This window comes from Neoarius graeffei, chromosome 18, assembly GCF_027579695.1.
Source record: "Neoarius graeffei isolate fNeoGra1 chromosome 18, fNeoGra1.pri, whole genome shotgun sequence".
NCBI lineage: Eukaryota > Metazoa > Chordata > Actinopteri > Siluriformes > Ariidae > Neoarius > Neoarius graeffei.
In genome coordinates, this window is record NC_083586.1 from 23,916,880 (window position 1) to 23,932,173 (window position 15,294).

At 41.3% G+C, this 15,294-nt stretch overlaps 1 protein-coding gene across 1 annotated transcript; it reads left to right on the plus strand.

Annotated features, from left to right (window-relative positions):
• The first annotated feature begins 1,084 nt into the window (after positions 1 to 1,084).
• LOC132866023 (interferon-induced protein 44-like) lies at positions 1,085 to 12,032 on the plus strand. The gene is made up of 9 exons (XM_060898579.1): positions 1,085 to 1,175; positions 4,177 to 4,233; positions 4,419 to 4,473; positions 4,590 to 4,623; positions 4,753 to 4,963; positions 5,150 to 5,302; positions 6,201 to 6,372; positions 8,982 to 9,082; positions 9,248 to 12,032. The coding sequence occupies exons 2-9, from the start codon at positions 4,225 to 4,227 to the stop codon at positions 9,419 to 9,421; spliced, it is 909 nt and encodes a 302-aa protein (XP_060754562.1). The 5' UTR covers positions 1,085 to 1,175; positions 4,177 to 4,224; the 3' UTR covers positions 9,422 to 12,032.
• Positions 12,033 to 15,294: the final 3,262 nt, after the last annotated feature.

The following is a 15,294-nucleotide window of genomic DNA, read 5'->3' on the forward strand; positions in this document are numbered from 1 at the left end:
TGGTAATTACTAACACTGGCCACTAGGCGGCACTGACCACTAGGCGGAGTGTATGACTGGTAATTACTAACACTGGCCACTAGGCGGTGTGTATGAGTGGTAATTACTAACACTGGCCACTAGGCGGTGTGTATGACTGGTAATTACTAACACTGACCACTAGGCGGCGTGTCTCATCTCATCTCATTATCTCTAGCCGCTTTATCCTGTTCTACAGGGTCGCAGGCAAGCTGGAGCCTATCCCAGCTGACTATGGGCGAAAGGCGGGGTACACCCTGGACAAGTCGCCAGGTAGGCAGCGTGTATGACTGGTAATTACTAACACTGGCCACTAGGCGGCACTGACCACTAGGCGGTGTGTATGACTGGTAATTACTAACACTGGCCATTAGGCGGCGTGTATGACTGGTAATTACTAACATTGACCACTAGGCGGCGTGTATGACTGGTAATTACTAACACTGGCCACTAGGCGGTGTGTATGACTGGTAATTACTAACACTGACCACTAGACGGCGTGTATGACTGGTAATTACTAACACTGACCACTAGGCGGCGTGTATAACTGGTAATTACTAACACTGGCCACTAGGCGGTGTGTATGACTGGTAATTACTAACACTGACCACTAGGCGGCATGTATAACTGGTAATTACTAACACTGGCCACTAGGCGGCGTGTATAACTGGTAATTACTAACACTGGCCACTAGGCGGTGTGTATGACTGGTGGTACATGTACACGGGCAAAACCACAAAAAAATCGACTCGATGGGTTTACCATTTTTTCTTAGGTATGGTGCTCCGCTGGAGCTCCGCTATGATCAGTTCAAATGATGAATGTCAGTCCCCTCCAACCAATGCCTCCAATCTTCCAGGACCAGCTTGATAGCTAGCAGTTCTCAATCTCCAATGCCATAGTTGCAGTCAGCTGGTGTAAAGCAATGAGAAAAGAATGCGACTTCAAAGCTAAGCTCGCAACAGGCCCTCGTGTTGCGTCACGCTTAGGATGGGCGGGCCCAGGCTAGCACCTTATTTTCCTTGGCTGATGTCTGTGTCAGTTCTGGGAAAGTGAAAGTAAAAGTAAAATGCCCAAGTCACACCCAGTTCAGTATTCAGAATTTCTTCAGTGTCTCAGCATACAGGTTCAGCTCGACAGCCGGAACAGAATAAACCGTAAGTGAAAGACTTCACTTTGTAGCACTGAACATCCATTTAAATTAGATTTAACATTTGCACCAAATCTTACAAAACTGATTACAAAAACTGATTATATTTTGGATGTCTCAAATGGCACACACGCACACACAGCGCACCAGGCTCACACACACACAGCGATATTTCAGGGAGATATTTGCAAGACTCACGCAATGGTTAGAAATCAGCATTATGTTAGATTAAGTAGTAAAGATTGAATGCACGCCGTTAATCTGCACCGTTTATAGCACAGCTGATGTAGGACAAAAATCTGTTCAAATGCCAAGAAATAACGGTTTGTGCTCTGCGCATGCGCAGTGGGGCTTTGTAGGACCTTGTGGGGCTTTTTACAGGGAGTCAGAAGAATGGGCGGAGATAGAACATGGCATCGAGTACAGGGATTGGTGTGTTCATAAATGGTTACGGGCATAGCAATCCATTCCTACATTACTTTATAAGCTTTGCAGAGCATTTTTTAACATAGTTACTGGGAGACCAAATGGTCTCCCAGTGGCCAGATTTGGTGGGGTTTTCGAAGTGTGGGAGAGTGAGCCCCCCCTCAGAGAGCAAATAAACAACAGCACCCCCCCCCCCTTACAATTTTTGTTGTTGCTATACTATGGCCCAATCCCAATTCTAATTTCTACCCCTACCCCTCCCCCTTCCCCTCCTCCTTCCCCTTGGCCCTTCCCCTTGAAACTGAGCTACAAGGGATAGGGCTTGAAATTCAACCCCTACGTATTGGGATAGCCCTTCAACGATCGCATACGTCATCGCGTACCTCCGTCAGCGTTTACGTTAGCAAAACGCGACCAAATGCGTCACTGGCTGCGACCAGCCGCTACAGTCAGAGCCAGAGGCAGAACCAGAAATCTCTGCTGGCAGGGTGTGATTTGTTAACTAACACCACTGAATGGGATATCTTTGGCGCTTCGTGCACCACATCCGACAGAATGAGGTGTCAGAACACTCATGTAAACAATAAAAGCGAGAATAACAGAACAAAACGTACGCAGTCAAGCAACCGAAAACAATACTCACTCCCAAAGCTTTTTAGCAGCAGCTTGGATTTCAGAAATCGCTGCTCATTCTCAGCTCGAAAGCGAATCAAGCGGCGTGTTTCCTCTGGATAACAACTTAAAACACGTAAATAATGGAGAAAATACATTTATGACAATCTTTCGCCGCGGGAACCGCCATCTTTCTGAAATCCGCATGAAATCTCGCTGAAATCCGCATGGCATTGTGGGAAATCACTCAAACCCCTTCGTTCGGAGTCAGCTCCAGGAAAATCTCCGTTTGGAGGGGTACAGAAGCCTTACCCCTTCCCCTACCCCTCCGCGTTAACTGGGATTGGGATACCCCTACCCCTTCACGTGAACGCGCAAAATGGAGGGGAAGGGCCAAGGGGTATGTCCAAGGGGTGAAATGGGATTCGGCCTTAATGTTCCATTCGTATTTAAAAAAAATGGTTGTTATACACATTTTTTATTTTTTTCTTTTGCAAATTTTAAACATCTGTGCTTTTTGAAAATTTTTGTTTACACATTTAAAACATATGAGCTTTATTAAAATCTCTTTTTACACATTTTAAACATCTGTGCTTTTTTAAAACATCTTTTTTACACATTTTAAACATCTGTGCTTTTTAAAACCTCTTTTTTTTACACATTTTAAACATGTGCTTTTTTAAAACATCTTTTTTTTACACATTTTAAACATCTGTGCTTTTTAAAACCTCTTTTTTACACATTTTAAACATGTGCTTTTTTAAAACATCTTTTTTTTTACACATTTTAAACATCTGTGCTTTTTAAAACATCCTTTTTACACATTTTAAACATCTGTGCTTTTTAAAACATATTTTTTACACATTTTAAACATCTGTGCTTTTTAAAACATATTTTTTTACACATTTTAAACACCTGTGCTTTTTTAAAACATATTTTTTTTTACACATTTTAAACATCTGTGCTTTTTAAAACATCTTTTTTTTACACATTTTAAACATCTGTGCTTTTTTAAAACATCTTTTTTTACACATTTTAAACATCTGTGCTTTTTTAAAACATATTTTTTTACACATTTTAAACATCTGTGCTTTTTTTTTTAAACATCTTGTTTTACACATTTTAAACATCTCATAGCATCGTTAGCTAGCACCTCTTGGCAGACAACACGCTGTGGCAGTGGAGCATCTTCAGATCCAGTCCATGAAAATCCAAACTTTAAATAATCGTGGTCATACTTCCTTCTCTTTTTGCTTGGCCCAGACTCTGTCTCCTCACTCACTGTAGCTTTAGGTACTAAAAATCGATCCATTTTGTCTCTGGCAAAGGCTAGCTGAAGTTCGCTAAATGTCCGCAATAGTAACTTATTCTGGTTTATTTTTCCTCACGTTGCGCCCCCCCAAAGAACTCTGGCGCCCCCTAGGGGAGGCGCACCCCACACTTTGAAAAGCCCTGGCCTAGTCAATGCCAAACCAGCTTCCCTGGGAGACCAAATTTTAAACCAAGTTATGTCTTATCATTTGGTTCAATCAGTTGCAATTAATTAACCAAGTACCATGTAAGAATACATTAAACAAGGAAAATGAAGATCTGTGTTATAAGATATACACACAAGATCATGTTGGTTAAGAAAAACAAAACTAAAATTTGGTTACTGAGATGGCTGATGTCAGAATCCGATGTCATTACTGTGTAACTTGGAGTGTCTTTGACATAACATTTGTGCTTGGTAATTGCTCTTGATAGCTGTGTAGTCACTGTAGTGTGTTTGTCTGTATGGTGATTGGTGAACCATTTTGCATCACAGAATATGCCGCAGCGGTGCAGCCGCATGGACTCTGGGGCCTGTGATTGTATTGCCCAGACCAGTTGGTCTCCTAGTGGAAAATCCTTAAAAAATGCTCTGCTTTAGGGTGAAAATAATGTCTAAAAATAATAATCAACTAATTCAGTGACACATTTCTATGCAGAAGTCAAGCAACAACATATTTGAGGTGTCATTCACAGAGGCCAGAGTCATGAGTTGGGTAAGAAAACTGATTACTAATAGAAACAATAACAGGTCTTAACCCAAACCACGAAATAAAATTTCTCACTTCTGAAATCATAACACTTTGAGTAGATCAGAATAAAGTGACAATACTACAATATTTTGACTTGCATATAGTAAATGAGCAATGAAATGTGTGCTTATTTTATATTGCTATTGCAGCTTAAGAATTTGTTTGGTCTTGGCCAAAAAACTCCAAGCCCAGACCCAGATCCTGGTAAGTTACTGCTGAAACAAGATTTTGAAGCAAAGCCATAGAAAGAAACATTTATCATGTCATGTCACAGAAAAGCTATATAACATTTAATTTTTTTTTATTTTTCCTTTTTGCAGTATTTGATAGTCCATGGCGGCCAGTGGCATGGAGGTAATACCGATGACTGCAAAAAAAAAAAAAAAAAACACAAAGACACGATCATTGTGTGCTTCAAGCTGTAATTAGTAGAACAAGGTAACTAAGAATATATGGTGTTGTATTGGTTTACTTCTTAAATAGTGAAAATAAGAAGAATGAGATGTTGAGATCCCTGAAGGATTTCCAGCCAGGTACTGCAGAAGTCAGTGAGATTAAGATTCTGCTTCATGGCCCAATCGGAGCAGGAAAATCGAGCTTTATCAACGCCGTCAACACTGTCCTCCAAGGATACAACGCCACTGGTGCATTGGCAGATTCATCAGGTGGTCAAAGTCACAGCTTCACTCAGGAGGTAACCAAACAATAGAATATTTACTGTAATAGACTGAAGCCTAGATATGGTTTCCCTGAACTTCAGTGATTGTTTAACATGTTTTGGTCTCATATCTAATTTACAGTTGGATCTAGATGGACAGATTTAACTGTTTTAGAAAATCTTAAAATCTTGAAATAAGACACTCCTGCATTTTGTGTCCAGTTTAAAATTCACAGGCTGAAGAAAGATAGGCCTGGAACTTTCTATCCATTCACCTTTTCTGACATCATGGGTCTGGAACCAGACAAGTTAAAAGGAGTGCAGACTGAAGATATCATTAAAATATTCAAGGGCCATGTCAAAAGTGGTTACACTGTAAGTTCATGACTTATGAGAATTTTGTATTCTCCAGAATAAGTTTGGTTATGGCAATGACAAGATGTGAAAAATTCAGACTAACAAATTTTAGCATCTTGGTTGGATGCGATACAGAACCTGTTCCCTGATGTTTAAAGCTGCCCTGGTAGTTTCCGTCCTGATCTAGTGAAGTTTTACTGTGTGCCTGTTTCCTAGCTGAGTACTCAGGACAGGGGAGACTGATGGAGCTCCTGGCTTCACATCCTCAGCAGAGTACAGAATTAAAAGTAATAATAGTAATAGTCATTCTCATCAGCAGAGAGCAGCATCAGTGATCCAATGATTCTTATTCTCAGTTAAAACCAGTAACAGCATGTAAGATTATCTCACCCAGATCACTATCAGGATCACACCTGAGTAACTGTCAAGAAGAAGCAATATTGATGCTTTGAGCTGCCATCATTCCCCATAGAAAAACAGTGATATTAAAGCACGTGATGGAAGTACTGTCCAGGAAACACATCAGGAAGTGTTAGGAATATGATGACGTAGTATTATCATCACTTGGCTGATAAACAAATGCAGAATAAAACGTCATTAGTTCTGGAAGGAAAATGCCCTGGCAGTGTTCTACGGAGCTGTACAACCAGTTACTTACATACCCATTTTTTTCCATTTTTTTGATGTATTCAGCAATAAGGACATTTTTCTTTAGCATATGAACATTCCTTATTCTCATAATTGCAAAACATGATAGATTCTCATAACTAATTACCAGTATTCATTGTAGTTACTGAATAATTCACGAGTTACTCTTAGTACTTTGTTTCTGAATTTCACTCAGTCTCATGTACATTTAAAAAGCATTTGCGGTGTTTCTCTTCACCTCTAAACATTAAGTACTTTGCTCTTTCAGTTTAACCCTGTAAGATCAATTGATGAAGACCATCTAAAGTATAACCATAATCCCACCCTGGAAGACAAAGTGCACTGTCTGGTGAGTGTTCTACCAGCGGACACAATCTCCCGCATCAGTGAGGAAGTTATCCAGAAAATGAGAGCTGTTCGGGAAAAGGCAAGGGACTTAGGTGAGTTTTTACCTCCACGATATGGCCAAAAGTATGTGTCCCCTGACCATCACATCCATACATTGGTGCTTGAAAGTTTGTGAACTCTTTAGAATTTTATATATTTCTGCATAAATATGACCTAAAACATCATCAGATTTTCACACAAGTCCTAAAAGTAGATAAAGAGAACCCAGTTAAACAAAAGAGACAAAAATATTGTACTTGGTCATTTATTTATTGAGGAAACTGATCCAATATTACATATCCATGAGTGGCAAAAGTATGTGAACATCTAGGATTCACAGTTAATTTGAAGGTGAAATTAGAGTCAGGTGTTTTCAATCAATGGGATGACAATCAGGTGTGAGTGGGCACCCTGTTTTATTTAAAGAACAGGGATCGATCAAAGTCTGATCTTCACAACACGTTTGTGGAAGTGTATCATGGCACGAACAAAGGAGTTTTCTGAGGACCTCAGAAAAAGCATTCTTGATGCTCATCAGGCTGGAAAAGGTTACAAAACTATCTCTAAAGAGTTTGGACTTCACCAGTTCACAGTCAGATTGATTGTGGACAAATAGAGGAAATTCAAGACCAATGTTATCCTCTCCAGGAGTGGTGAACCAACAAAGATCACTCCAAGAGCAAGGTGAGGTCACAAAGGACCCCAGGGTAACTTCTAAGCAACTGAAGGCCTCTCTCACATTGGCTAATGTTAATGTTCATGAGTCCACCATCAGGCGAACACTGAACAACAATGCTGTGCATGGAAGGGTTGCAAGGAGAAAGCCACTGCTCTCCAAAAAGAACATTGCTGCTCATCTACAGTTTGCTAAAGATCACGTGGACAAGCCAGAAGGCTATTGGAAAAATGTTTTGTGGATGGATGAGACCAAAATTGAATTTTTTGGTTTAAATGAGAAGCATTATGTTTGGAGAAAGGAAAACACTGCATTCCAGCATAAGAACCTTATCCCATCTGTGAAACATGGTGGTGGTAGTATCATGGTTTGGGCCCAGTTTGCTGCATCTGGGCCAGAACGGCTTGCCATCATTGATAGAACAATGAATTCTGTATTATACCAGCGAATATTAAAGGAAAATGTCAGTCCATGAACTGAATCTCAAGAGAAGGTGGGTCATGCAGCAAGACAACGACCCTAAGCACACAAGTCGTTCTACCAAAGAATGCTTAAAGAAGAATAAAGTTAATGTTTTGGAATGGCCAAGTCAAAGTCCTGACCTTAAGCCAATCGAAACGTTGTGGAAGGACCTGAAGCGAGCAGTTCGTGTGAGGAAACCCACCAACATCCCAGAGTTGAAGCTGTTCTGTACGGAGGAATGGACTAAAATTCCTCCAAGCCGGTGTGCAGGACTGATCAACAGTTACCGGAAACGTTTAGTTGCAGTTATTGCTGCACAAGGGGGTCACATCAGATACTGAAAGCAAAGGTTCACATACTTTTACCACTCACAAATATGTAATATTGGATCATTTTCCTCAATAAATAAATGACCAAGTATAATATTTTTGTATCATTTGTTTAACTGGGTTCTCTTTATCTACTCTTAGGACTTGTGTGAAAATCTGATGTTGTTTTAGGTCATATTTATGCAGAAATATAGAAAATTCTAAAGGGTTCACAAACTTTCAAGCACCACTGTATGTGGTTCTTCCCCAAACTGTTCCCACAAAGTCTGAAACACACCGTTGTATAAAAGTGTCTTTGTACGCTGTAGAATTACAGTTTCCCTTCACTGGAACTAAAAGGCCCAAACCTTTTCCAACATGATGTCCCTGTACACAAAATGAGCTCCATGAAGACATGGTGTGTGAAGGTTGGAGTGAAGAGCTCGAGTGTCCTGCACAGAGCCCTGACTGAACTCAACTCCACTGAACACCTTTGGGATGAACTGGAACACCAACTGCACCCCAGACCTCCTCACCCAACATCAGTGTCTGATCTCACTTTATGCTCTTGCAGCTGAATGAACACAAATCCCCATGGCCACACCCCAAAATCTAGTGGAAATCTGGAAAGGGATGTTCAACAAGCAGGGATGGGTGTGTTGATCAGGTGTCCACATACTTTTGGCCATACACTGTAATTATGGACAGAAATCTGGTCATCTATAAGACTATTTGTACCATGAGGTATTGTACCATGAGTCATGTTTTTTCATGAGCAGTGTCATCTTATACATGAAAGCTAGATAGTAATTAATTACCTGGCCCCGGGACGGAGTCCACCAGGGGGCGAGGTATTGTTTTCAGTGGGGTTTCTTCATGAAACTTTCAGGATAGATGGGCATTGGTCTCAAATAGAACCTCCAACATTTTGAAGGTCAATCAGTCAAGGTCACCAAAAACGTCAAGATTTGTTCATGATATCTTCCTTTATATTCATTCAGATGTGTTCTGATTGGTAAGAGAGCAGTATGGTGTGTGAATAAGAATCAGAACCATGTTTACTGGCCAAGTATGTTCACACACAAGGTCAAAATCAAAGTCACGAAAAAAGTCAAAATCGTTTTTTCGCAATATCTTCCTTCATATTCATTGTAAGTGCTACCGGGCAAGGTTTGTTTTACCTGGCAACAATTGTTTGTTTCTGGTGATTTAATAGGGATTCCTCAAGTTGTCATCATGTCACTGGTTGACAAAGCATGTCCCCTTGTTAACAAGAATCTGGAGAAGATCTACACCAGCAAAAAAATCAAACAGAAGGTGAGAACAACAACAGCAGCCATCTTTTCCTCCCTTTATTTACTGCCTGTAGGTCTCCCATCTACTCTATGGCATTTTTCAGCAGCATAAAACCTTCTAACAGACATCTAAGAGTTTTATATTAACATTATTCCTCCCAATATAACATGTCTTTTTTTGTCATAGATGGAAGAGTGCAGTGTTAAACTGGGAGTCCCGATGAACTGCATCTTTCCTGTGAGGAACTACCATGAGCAGGTTACCAACGACTTGCACATGGATATTCTGATTCTCATGGCAATCACTAATATGATTAGATTTGCCAATGACTATGTTGAAGACCAGGTTTACAATGAATAAATTCCCCATGTGTCTTGTTTAATCTCCAACATGCAACTAGATTGTTTCAGGAATTCACAGAGGTTTACTAATGGCCCTTTTCCACTACCCTTTTTCAGCTCACTTCAGCTCGCTTCAGCCCGACACGGCTCGCGTTTCGACTACCAATAACCAGTACGACTCAGCTTGCTTCAGCCCTGCTTAGCCCCTAAAACTCGCACCGTTTTGGAGTAGGGCTCAAGCGAGCCAAAGCGAGCCGAGTGAGGCTGGGGGTGTGAGCAGACACTCCCCTGTGCACTGATTGGTGAGGAGGAGTGTCCTCACATGCCCACACACGCCCCGCGAGCGCGCTGGGATCTGTAAACACCGCAAACCCAGAAGGAGAAGAATTACAAATTACGAGAATTTCTGAAGCCTTATGCTACAATCCTGTCACAGTCCTGACACAAACGTGATAGTCCTTTTACAGTCCTGACACAAACATGATACGGTCCTGACACAGTCCTTACACAAACCTTATGGTCCTGATACAGTCCTGACACAAATCTGATACAGTCCTGCTATAGTCCTGCTATAGACCTGATAGTCCTGATACAGTCCTGACACAGTCCTGACATTAACCTGATAGTCCTGACACAAACCTGATACAGTCCTTCCACAGTCCTGACACAGACCTGATACAGTCCTGCCAAAGACCTGACACAAACCTGATAGTCCTGATAGAGTCCTGACAAAAATCTGATACAGTCCTGCCACAAGCCTGATGGTCCTGATACAGGCATGACACAAACCTGATACAGTCCTTCCACAATCCTGACATGGAACTGATAGTACTGATACAGTCCTGACACAAACCTAATACAGTCCTGTCACAAAGCTGATACAATGCTGTCACAATTCTGACACAAACTGATAGTCCTGATACAGTCCTGACACAAAGCTGATACAGTCCTGACACAAACCTTTTAGTCCTGATCAGTCCTGACACAAACCTGATTCAATCCTGCCACAGTCCTGACACAAACCTAATACAGTCCTGTTACAGTCCTGACACAAACCTGTTAGTCCTGATACAGTCCTGACACAAACCTGATAGTCCTGCCACAGTCCTGACACAAACCTGATACAGTCCTGACACAAAGCTGATACAATCCCTTCACAGTCCTGACACAAACTGATAGTCCTGATACAGTCCTGTCACAGTCCTGACACAAACCTGATACAGTCCTGACACAAACCTGATACAGTCCTGACACAAAGCTGATACAATCCTGTCACAGTCCTGACACACACTGATAGTCCTGATACAGTCCTGACACAAACCTGATACAGTCCTGACAAACCTGATGCACTCCTTTCACATACCTGATATTCCTGATGCAGTCCTGACACAGACCTGATAGTCCTGCCACAGTCCTGACACAAACCTGATACAGTCCTGACACAAAGCTGATCCAATCCCTTCACAGTCCTGACACAAACTGATAGTCCTGATACAGTCCTGTCACAAACCTGATACAGTCCTGTCACAGTCCTGACACAAACCTGTTAGTCCTGATACAGTCCTGACACAAACCTGATAGTCCTGCCACAGTCCTGACACAAACCTGATACAGTCCTGACACAAAGCTGATACAATCCCTTCACAGTCCTGACACAAACTGATAGTCCTGATACAGTCCTGTCACAGTCCTGACACAAACCTGATACAGTCCTGACACAAAGCTGATACAATCCTGTCACAGTCCTGACACACACTGATAGTCCTGATACAGTCCTGACACAAACCTGATACAGTCCTGACAAACCTGATGCACTCCTTTCACATACCTGATATTCCTGATGCAGTCCTGACACAGACCTGATACCGTCCTGTCACATACCTGATAGTCCTGATCCAGTCCTGACACAGACCTCTCACAGTCCTGACACAAACCTGATAGTCCTGATACCATCCTGACACAAACCTGATAGTCCTGATACGGTCCTGACACAAACCTGGTACAGTCCTTTCACATGCCTGATATTCCCGATACAGTCCTGACACAAACCTGATAGTCCTGATACAGTCCTGACACAGACCTGATAGTCCTGACACATTAATGATTCAGTCATGACAGAGCCCTGACACAGACCTGATGTCAGCTCTACTCTTTCCCATCTTTTGTTATCCCCTCACTCACTACATTTACATGCACATAGAGAGAATCGAATTTCTGCCGTTGCTCGACTGAAATCGAAGTTCAAAATGCCATGTATACACCTTAATTCGGCTGAAATTGAACCGAACTTGATTTCTCGGAATCGAGCTACACGACCTAGTTTATGCGATTTCTGCCGAGCTACTTTGTGCATGTATACCCTATCCAGCTAGTTGTCGAGCTACTTCCGGAAGTGACGAGTGACGAGACCACAAGCGGGGAAACACAACAGCCTCGGTCGGCATGACAACGAATCATGACAACGGCATGAATCTTTTCTTTTTGTGGCATTGTTTGCACTGTTAAAATTTAGCTCACTTACTGTATCACCAAATACATCTGTACAGCTGTTGCATAGCTGTGAATTGTGTACATAAACAAGTCATTGTATTTGTGTGTATATATATGTCCAACATCTGAAGAATGTCAATAAAAACAAAACAATTGAACTTTTTGTGTGTTTATTAAGACATAAGTTAAATTGTAAGCAAAAAAAAAAATATTTTTTGTAAGCAAAAAATGGACTTTAGAAAAATATTATTGTGCAAAATAAGTTGTCTTACAAAACAGTGGTCTGCGCCGGACAGTTTGTAGCCATAGTCTGTTAGAGCAAGCCTAACAGCTTGAGCACGGAACTCTAGTGTTGCCAGATTGGGGGTTTTAAGTGCATTTTAGCGGCTTTGAACATGTTTTGGGCTGGAAAACGTCAGCAGTATCTGGCAACACTATAGCTCTTCTTCATGACGACAACCGGAAGTGTACCAACACGATGGGGCATGTAGCGCCACGTGTGGCTCGGGTGCACAATGCACCTTGCACAATAGCCCGATTTCAGTTGTGCATGTAGGATTGGATTTCTCTGGCACCCCTGCTGGGACCCTTTGCTCGATTACCAACAGCAGCTCGATTTGGACGTGCATGTAAACGTAGTGATTGTCTTGCTGGAAGATGAATCTCCTTCCCAGTCTCAAGTCTTTTGCAGCCTCCAACAGGTTTTCTTCCAGGATTGCCCTGTATTTAGCTCCATCCATCTTCCCATCAACTCTGACCAGCTTCCCTGTCCCTGCTGAAGAAAAGCATCCCCATAGCATGATGCTGCCACCACCATGTTTCATAGTGGGGATGGTGTGTGCAGGGTGATGAGCAGTGTTAGTTTTCCGCCACACATAGCACTTTGCATTTAGGCCAAAAAGTTCAACTTTGGTCTCATCTGACCAAAGCACCTTCTTCCACATGTTTGCTGTGTCCCCCACATGGCTTCTTATGCCTGTCTTTCAACAATGGCTTTCTTCTTGCCACTCTTCCAAAAAGGCCAGATTTGTGGAGTGTACGACTTATAGTTGTCCTGTGCACAGATTCTCCCACCTGAGCTGTGGATTTCCGCAGCTCCTCCAGAGTGATCATGGGCCTCTTGGCTGCTTCTCTGACCAGTGCTCTCCTTGCTCGCTCTGTCAGTTTAGGTGGACAGCCAAGTCTTGGTAGGTTTGCAGTTGTGCCATACTTTTTCCATTTTTGAATGATGGATGGAACAGTGCTTCTTGAGATGTTCAGAGCTTGGGATATTTTTTTATAACCTAACCCTGCTTTAAACTTCTCCAGAACTTTATCCCTGACCTGTCTGGTGAGTTCTTTGGTCTTCATGATGCTGTTTGTTCTTCAGTGTTCTCTAACAAACCACTGAGGCCTTCACAGAACAAATGTATTTATGCAGTGAGTAAATTACACACAGTAGGATTCTATTAACTAATTAGATGACTTCTGAAGGCAATTGATTGCACTGGATTGTATTTAGAGGTATCAGAGGACAGGGGGCTGAATACTAATGCACACCACATTTTTCAGATTTTTATTTGTTTAAAATTTTGAAGACCATTTATCATTTTAGTTTCACGTCACAATTATGTGCTACTCTGTGTTGGTCTATCACATAAAATCTCAATAAAAAACTTTTAAGTTTGTGGTTGTAAGGTGGAAAAATGTGAAAAAGTTCAAGGGGTATGAATACTTTTGCAAGGCACTGTATACCAGTGAATTCTAAAGGAAAATATCAGGACATCTGTCCATGAATTGAATCTCAAGAGAAGGTGGGTCATGCAGCAAGACAACGAACCTAAGCACACAAGTCGTTCTACCAAAGAATGGTTAAAGAAGAATAAAGTTAATGTTTTGGAATGGCCAAGTCAAAGTCCTGACCTTAATCCAATCGAGATGTTGTGGAAGGACCTGAAGCAAGCAGTTCATGTGAGGAAACCCACCAACATCCCAGAGTTGAACCTGTTCTATATGGAGGAATGGGCTAAAATTCCTCCAAGCCAGTGTGCAGGACTGATCAACAGTTACTGCAAATGTTTAGTTGCAGTTATTGCTGCACAAGGGGGTCACATCAGATACTGAAAGCAAGGGTTCACATACTTTTGCCACTCACAGATATGTAATATTGGATCATTTTCCTCAATAAATAAATGACCAAGTATAATATTTTTTGTCTCATTTGTTTAACTGCGTTCTCTTTATCTACTTTTAGGACTTGTGTGAAAATCTGATGATATTTTAGGTCATATTTATGCAGAAATATAGAAAATTCTAAAGGGTTCACAAACTTTCAAGCACCACTGTATATAGTGAGCTCATTGGTAAAATGAAAAAAATGTTTTCGGGCACTAGTCCGTCGCGCCATTATTTACGTCATTACTGTCGAACAATTAAAATGTGCCAGATCAGTCGGCTGGTGGGTTTTCAAAATAATAAACGCATGCATGTGGTTTTGTGATAAATCCATATTATACTGAGCGTATTTCCCACATTAATCACTACAAAGTACCTGCATCTTCAGGGCTCGACATTAACTTTTAAACAATTTCCACTTGCTCCCCAATATTATCACTTGCCCCCTATTTTGAGAGTCCTACTTTTTTTTTAGGAAAACCATAGAATAGTTGTGAATTGCAACATAAAATGAAGATCACACATTGAGTTGAAGTTTGGTTATTGGTTACTTTTTTACTTTTACTTGTAATAGACAATAACAATTTTATCCAAAATAGTTTTTCCTGCCTTAGTCAATTTATTTCCATTTCACATGCATGCAGTTGTAAAGTTCAGTGTGTTTGTGTAGAACTCTCTCAGACTGTAGGTTCATTACTCAATAATGCAGAAATCATAAAATAGAAATCCATAACAAAGTTTGTATGAAGAAAACAATAGGGTACCAAGACTTTTGAACAGTACTGTGTTTGAGAATATTTATATATTGTTTTTTTTTTTAATATCATCCACCTCTAGGTTAAAAAAAACCCCTGTGCTGCATCATGACAGACGGATAATGTTTGAGTTTAAAATTATCGTTTAATGTGTAGGTTAATCCAGCCACTGGGGGTGCATAAGCATACTCTTGGTGCTGGTCCCAAGCCCGCATAAATTGGAGAGGGTTGCATCAGGAAGGGCATCCAGCATAAAACTGTGCCAAATCTAACATGCGGAATGAAAAGAGAAATACCATACCGGATCGGTCGGGGCCTGGGTTAACAACAACCACCTCTGGTACTGTTGGTCAACAGGGTACCGGTGGAGAATGTGCTACTGTTGCGTCAAAACGGAGAAGGAGAAAGAGAAGGGGGAGGCGTGTTAGAAGAGAGATTGACAGATGGAAGGGAAGGAGCTTAGAATTGAGGGTAGGAACACTGAATGTGGGAA

Coding starts and splice junctions, on each gene's coding strand:
- LOC132866023 (XM_060898579.1), top strand. Junction 4,624..4,752: donor TGGCGGCCAGTGGCATGGAG/GTAATACCGATG, acceptor CTTCTTAAATAG/TGAAAATAAGAAGAATGAGA. Junction 6,373..8,981: donor GGAAAAGGCAAGGGACTTAG/GTGAGTTTTTAC, acceptor GTGATTTAATAG/GGATTCCTCAAGTTGTCATC.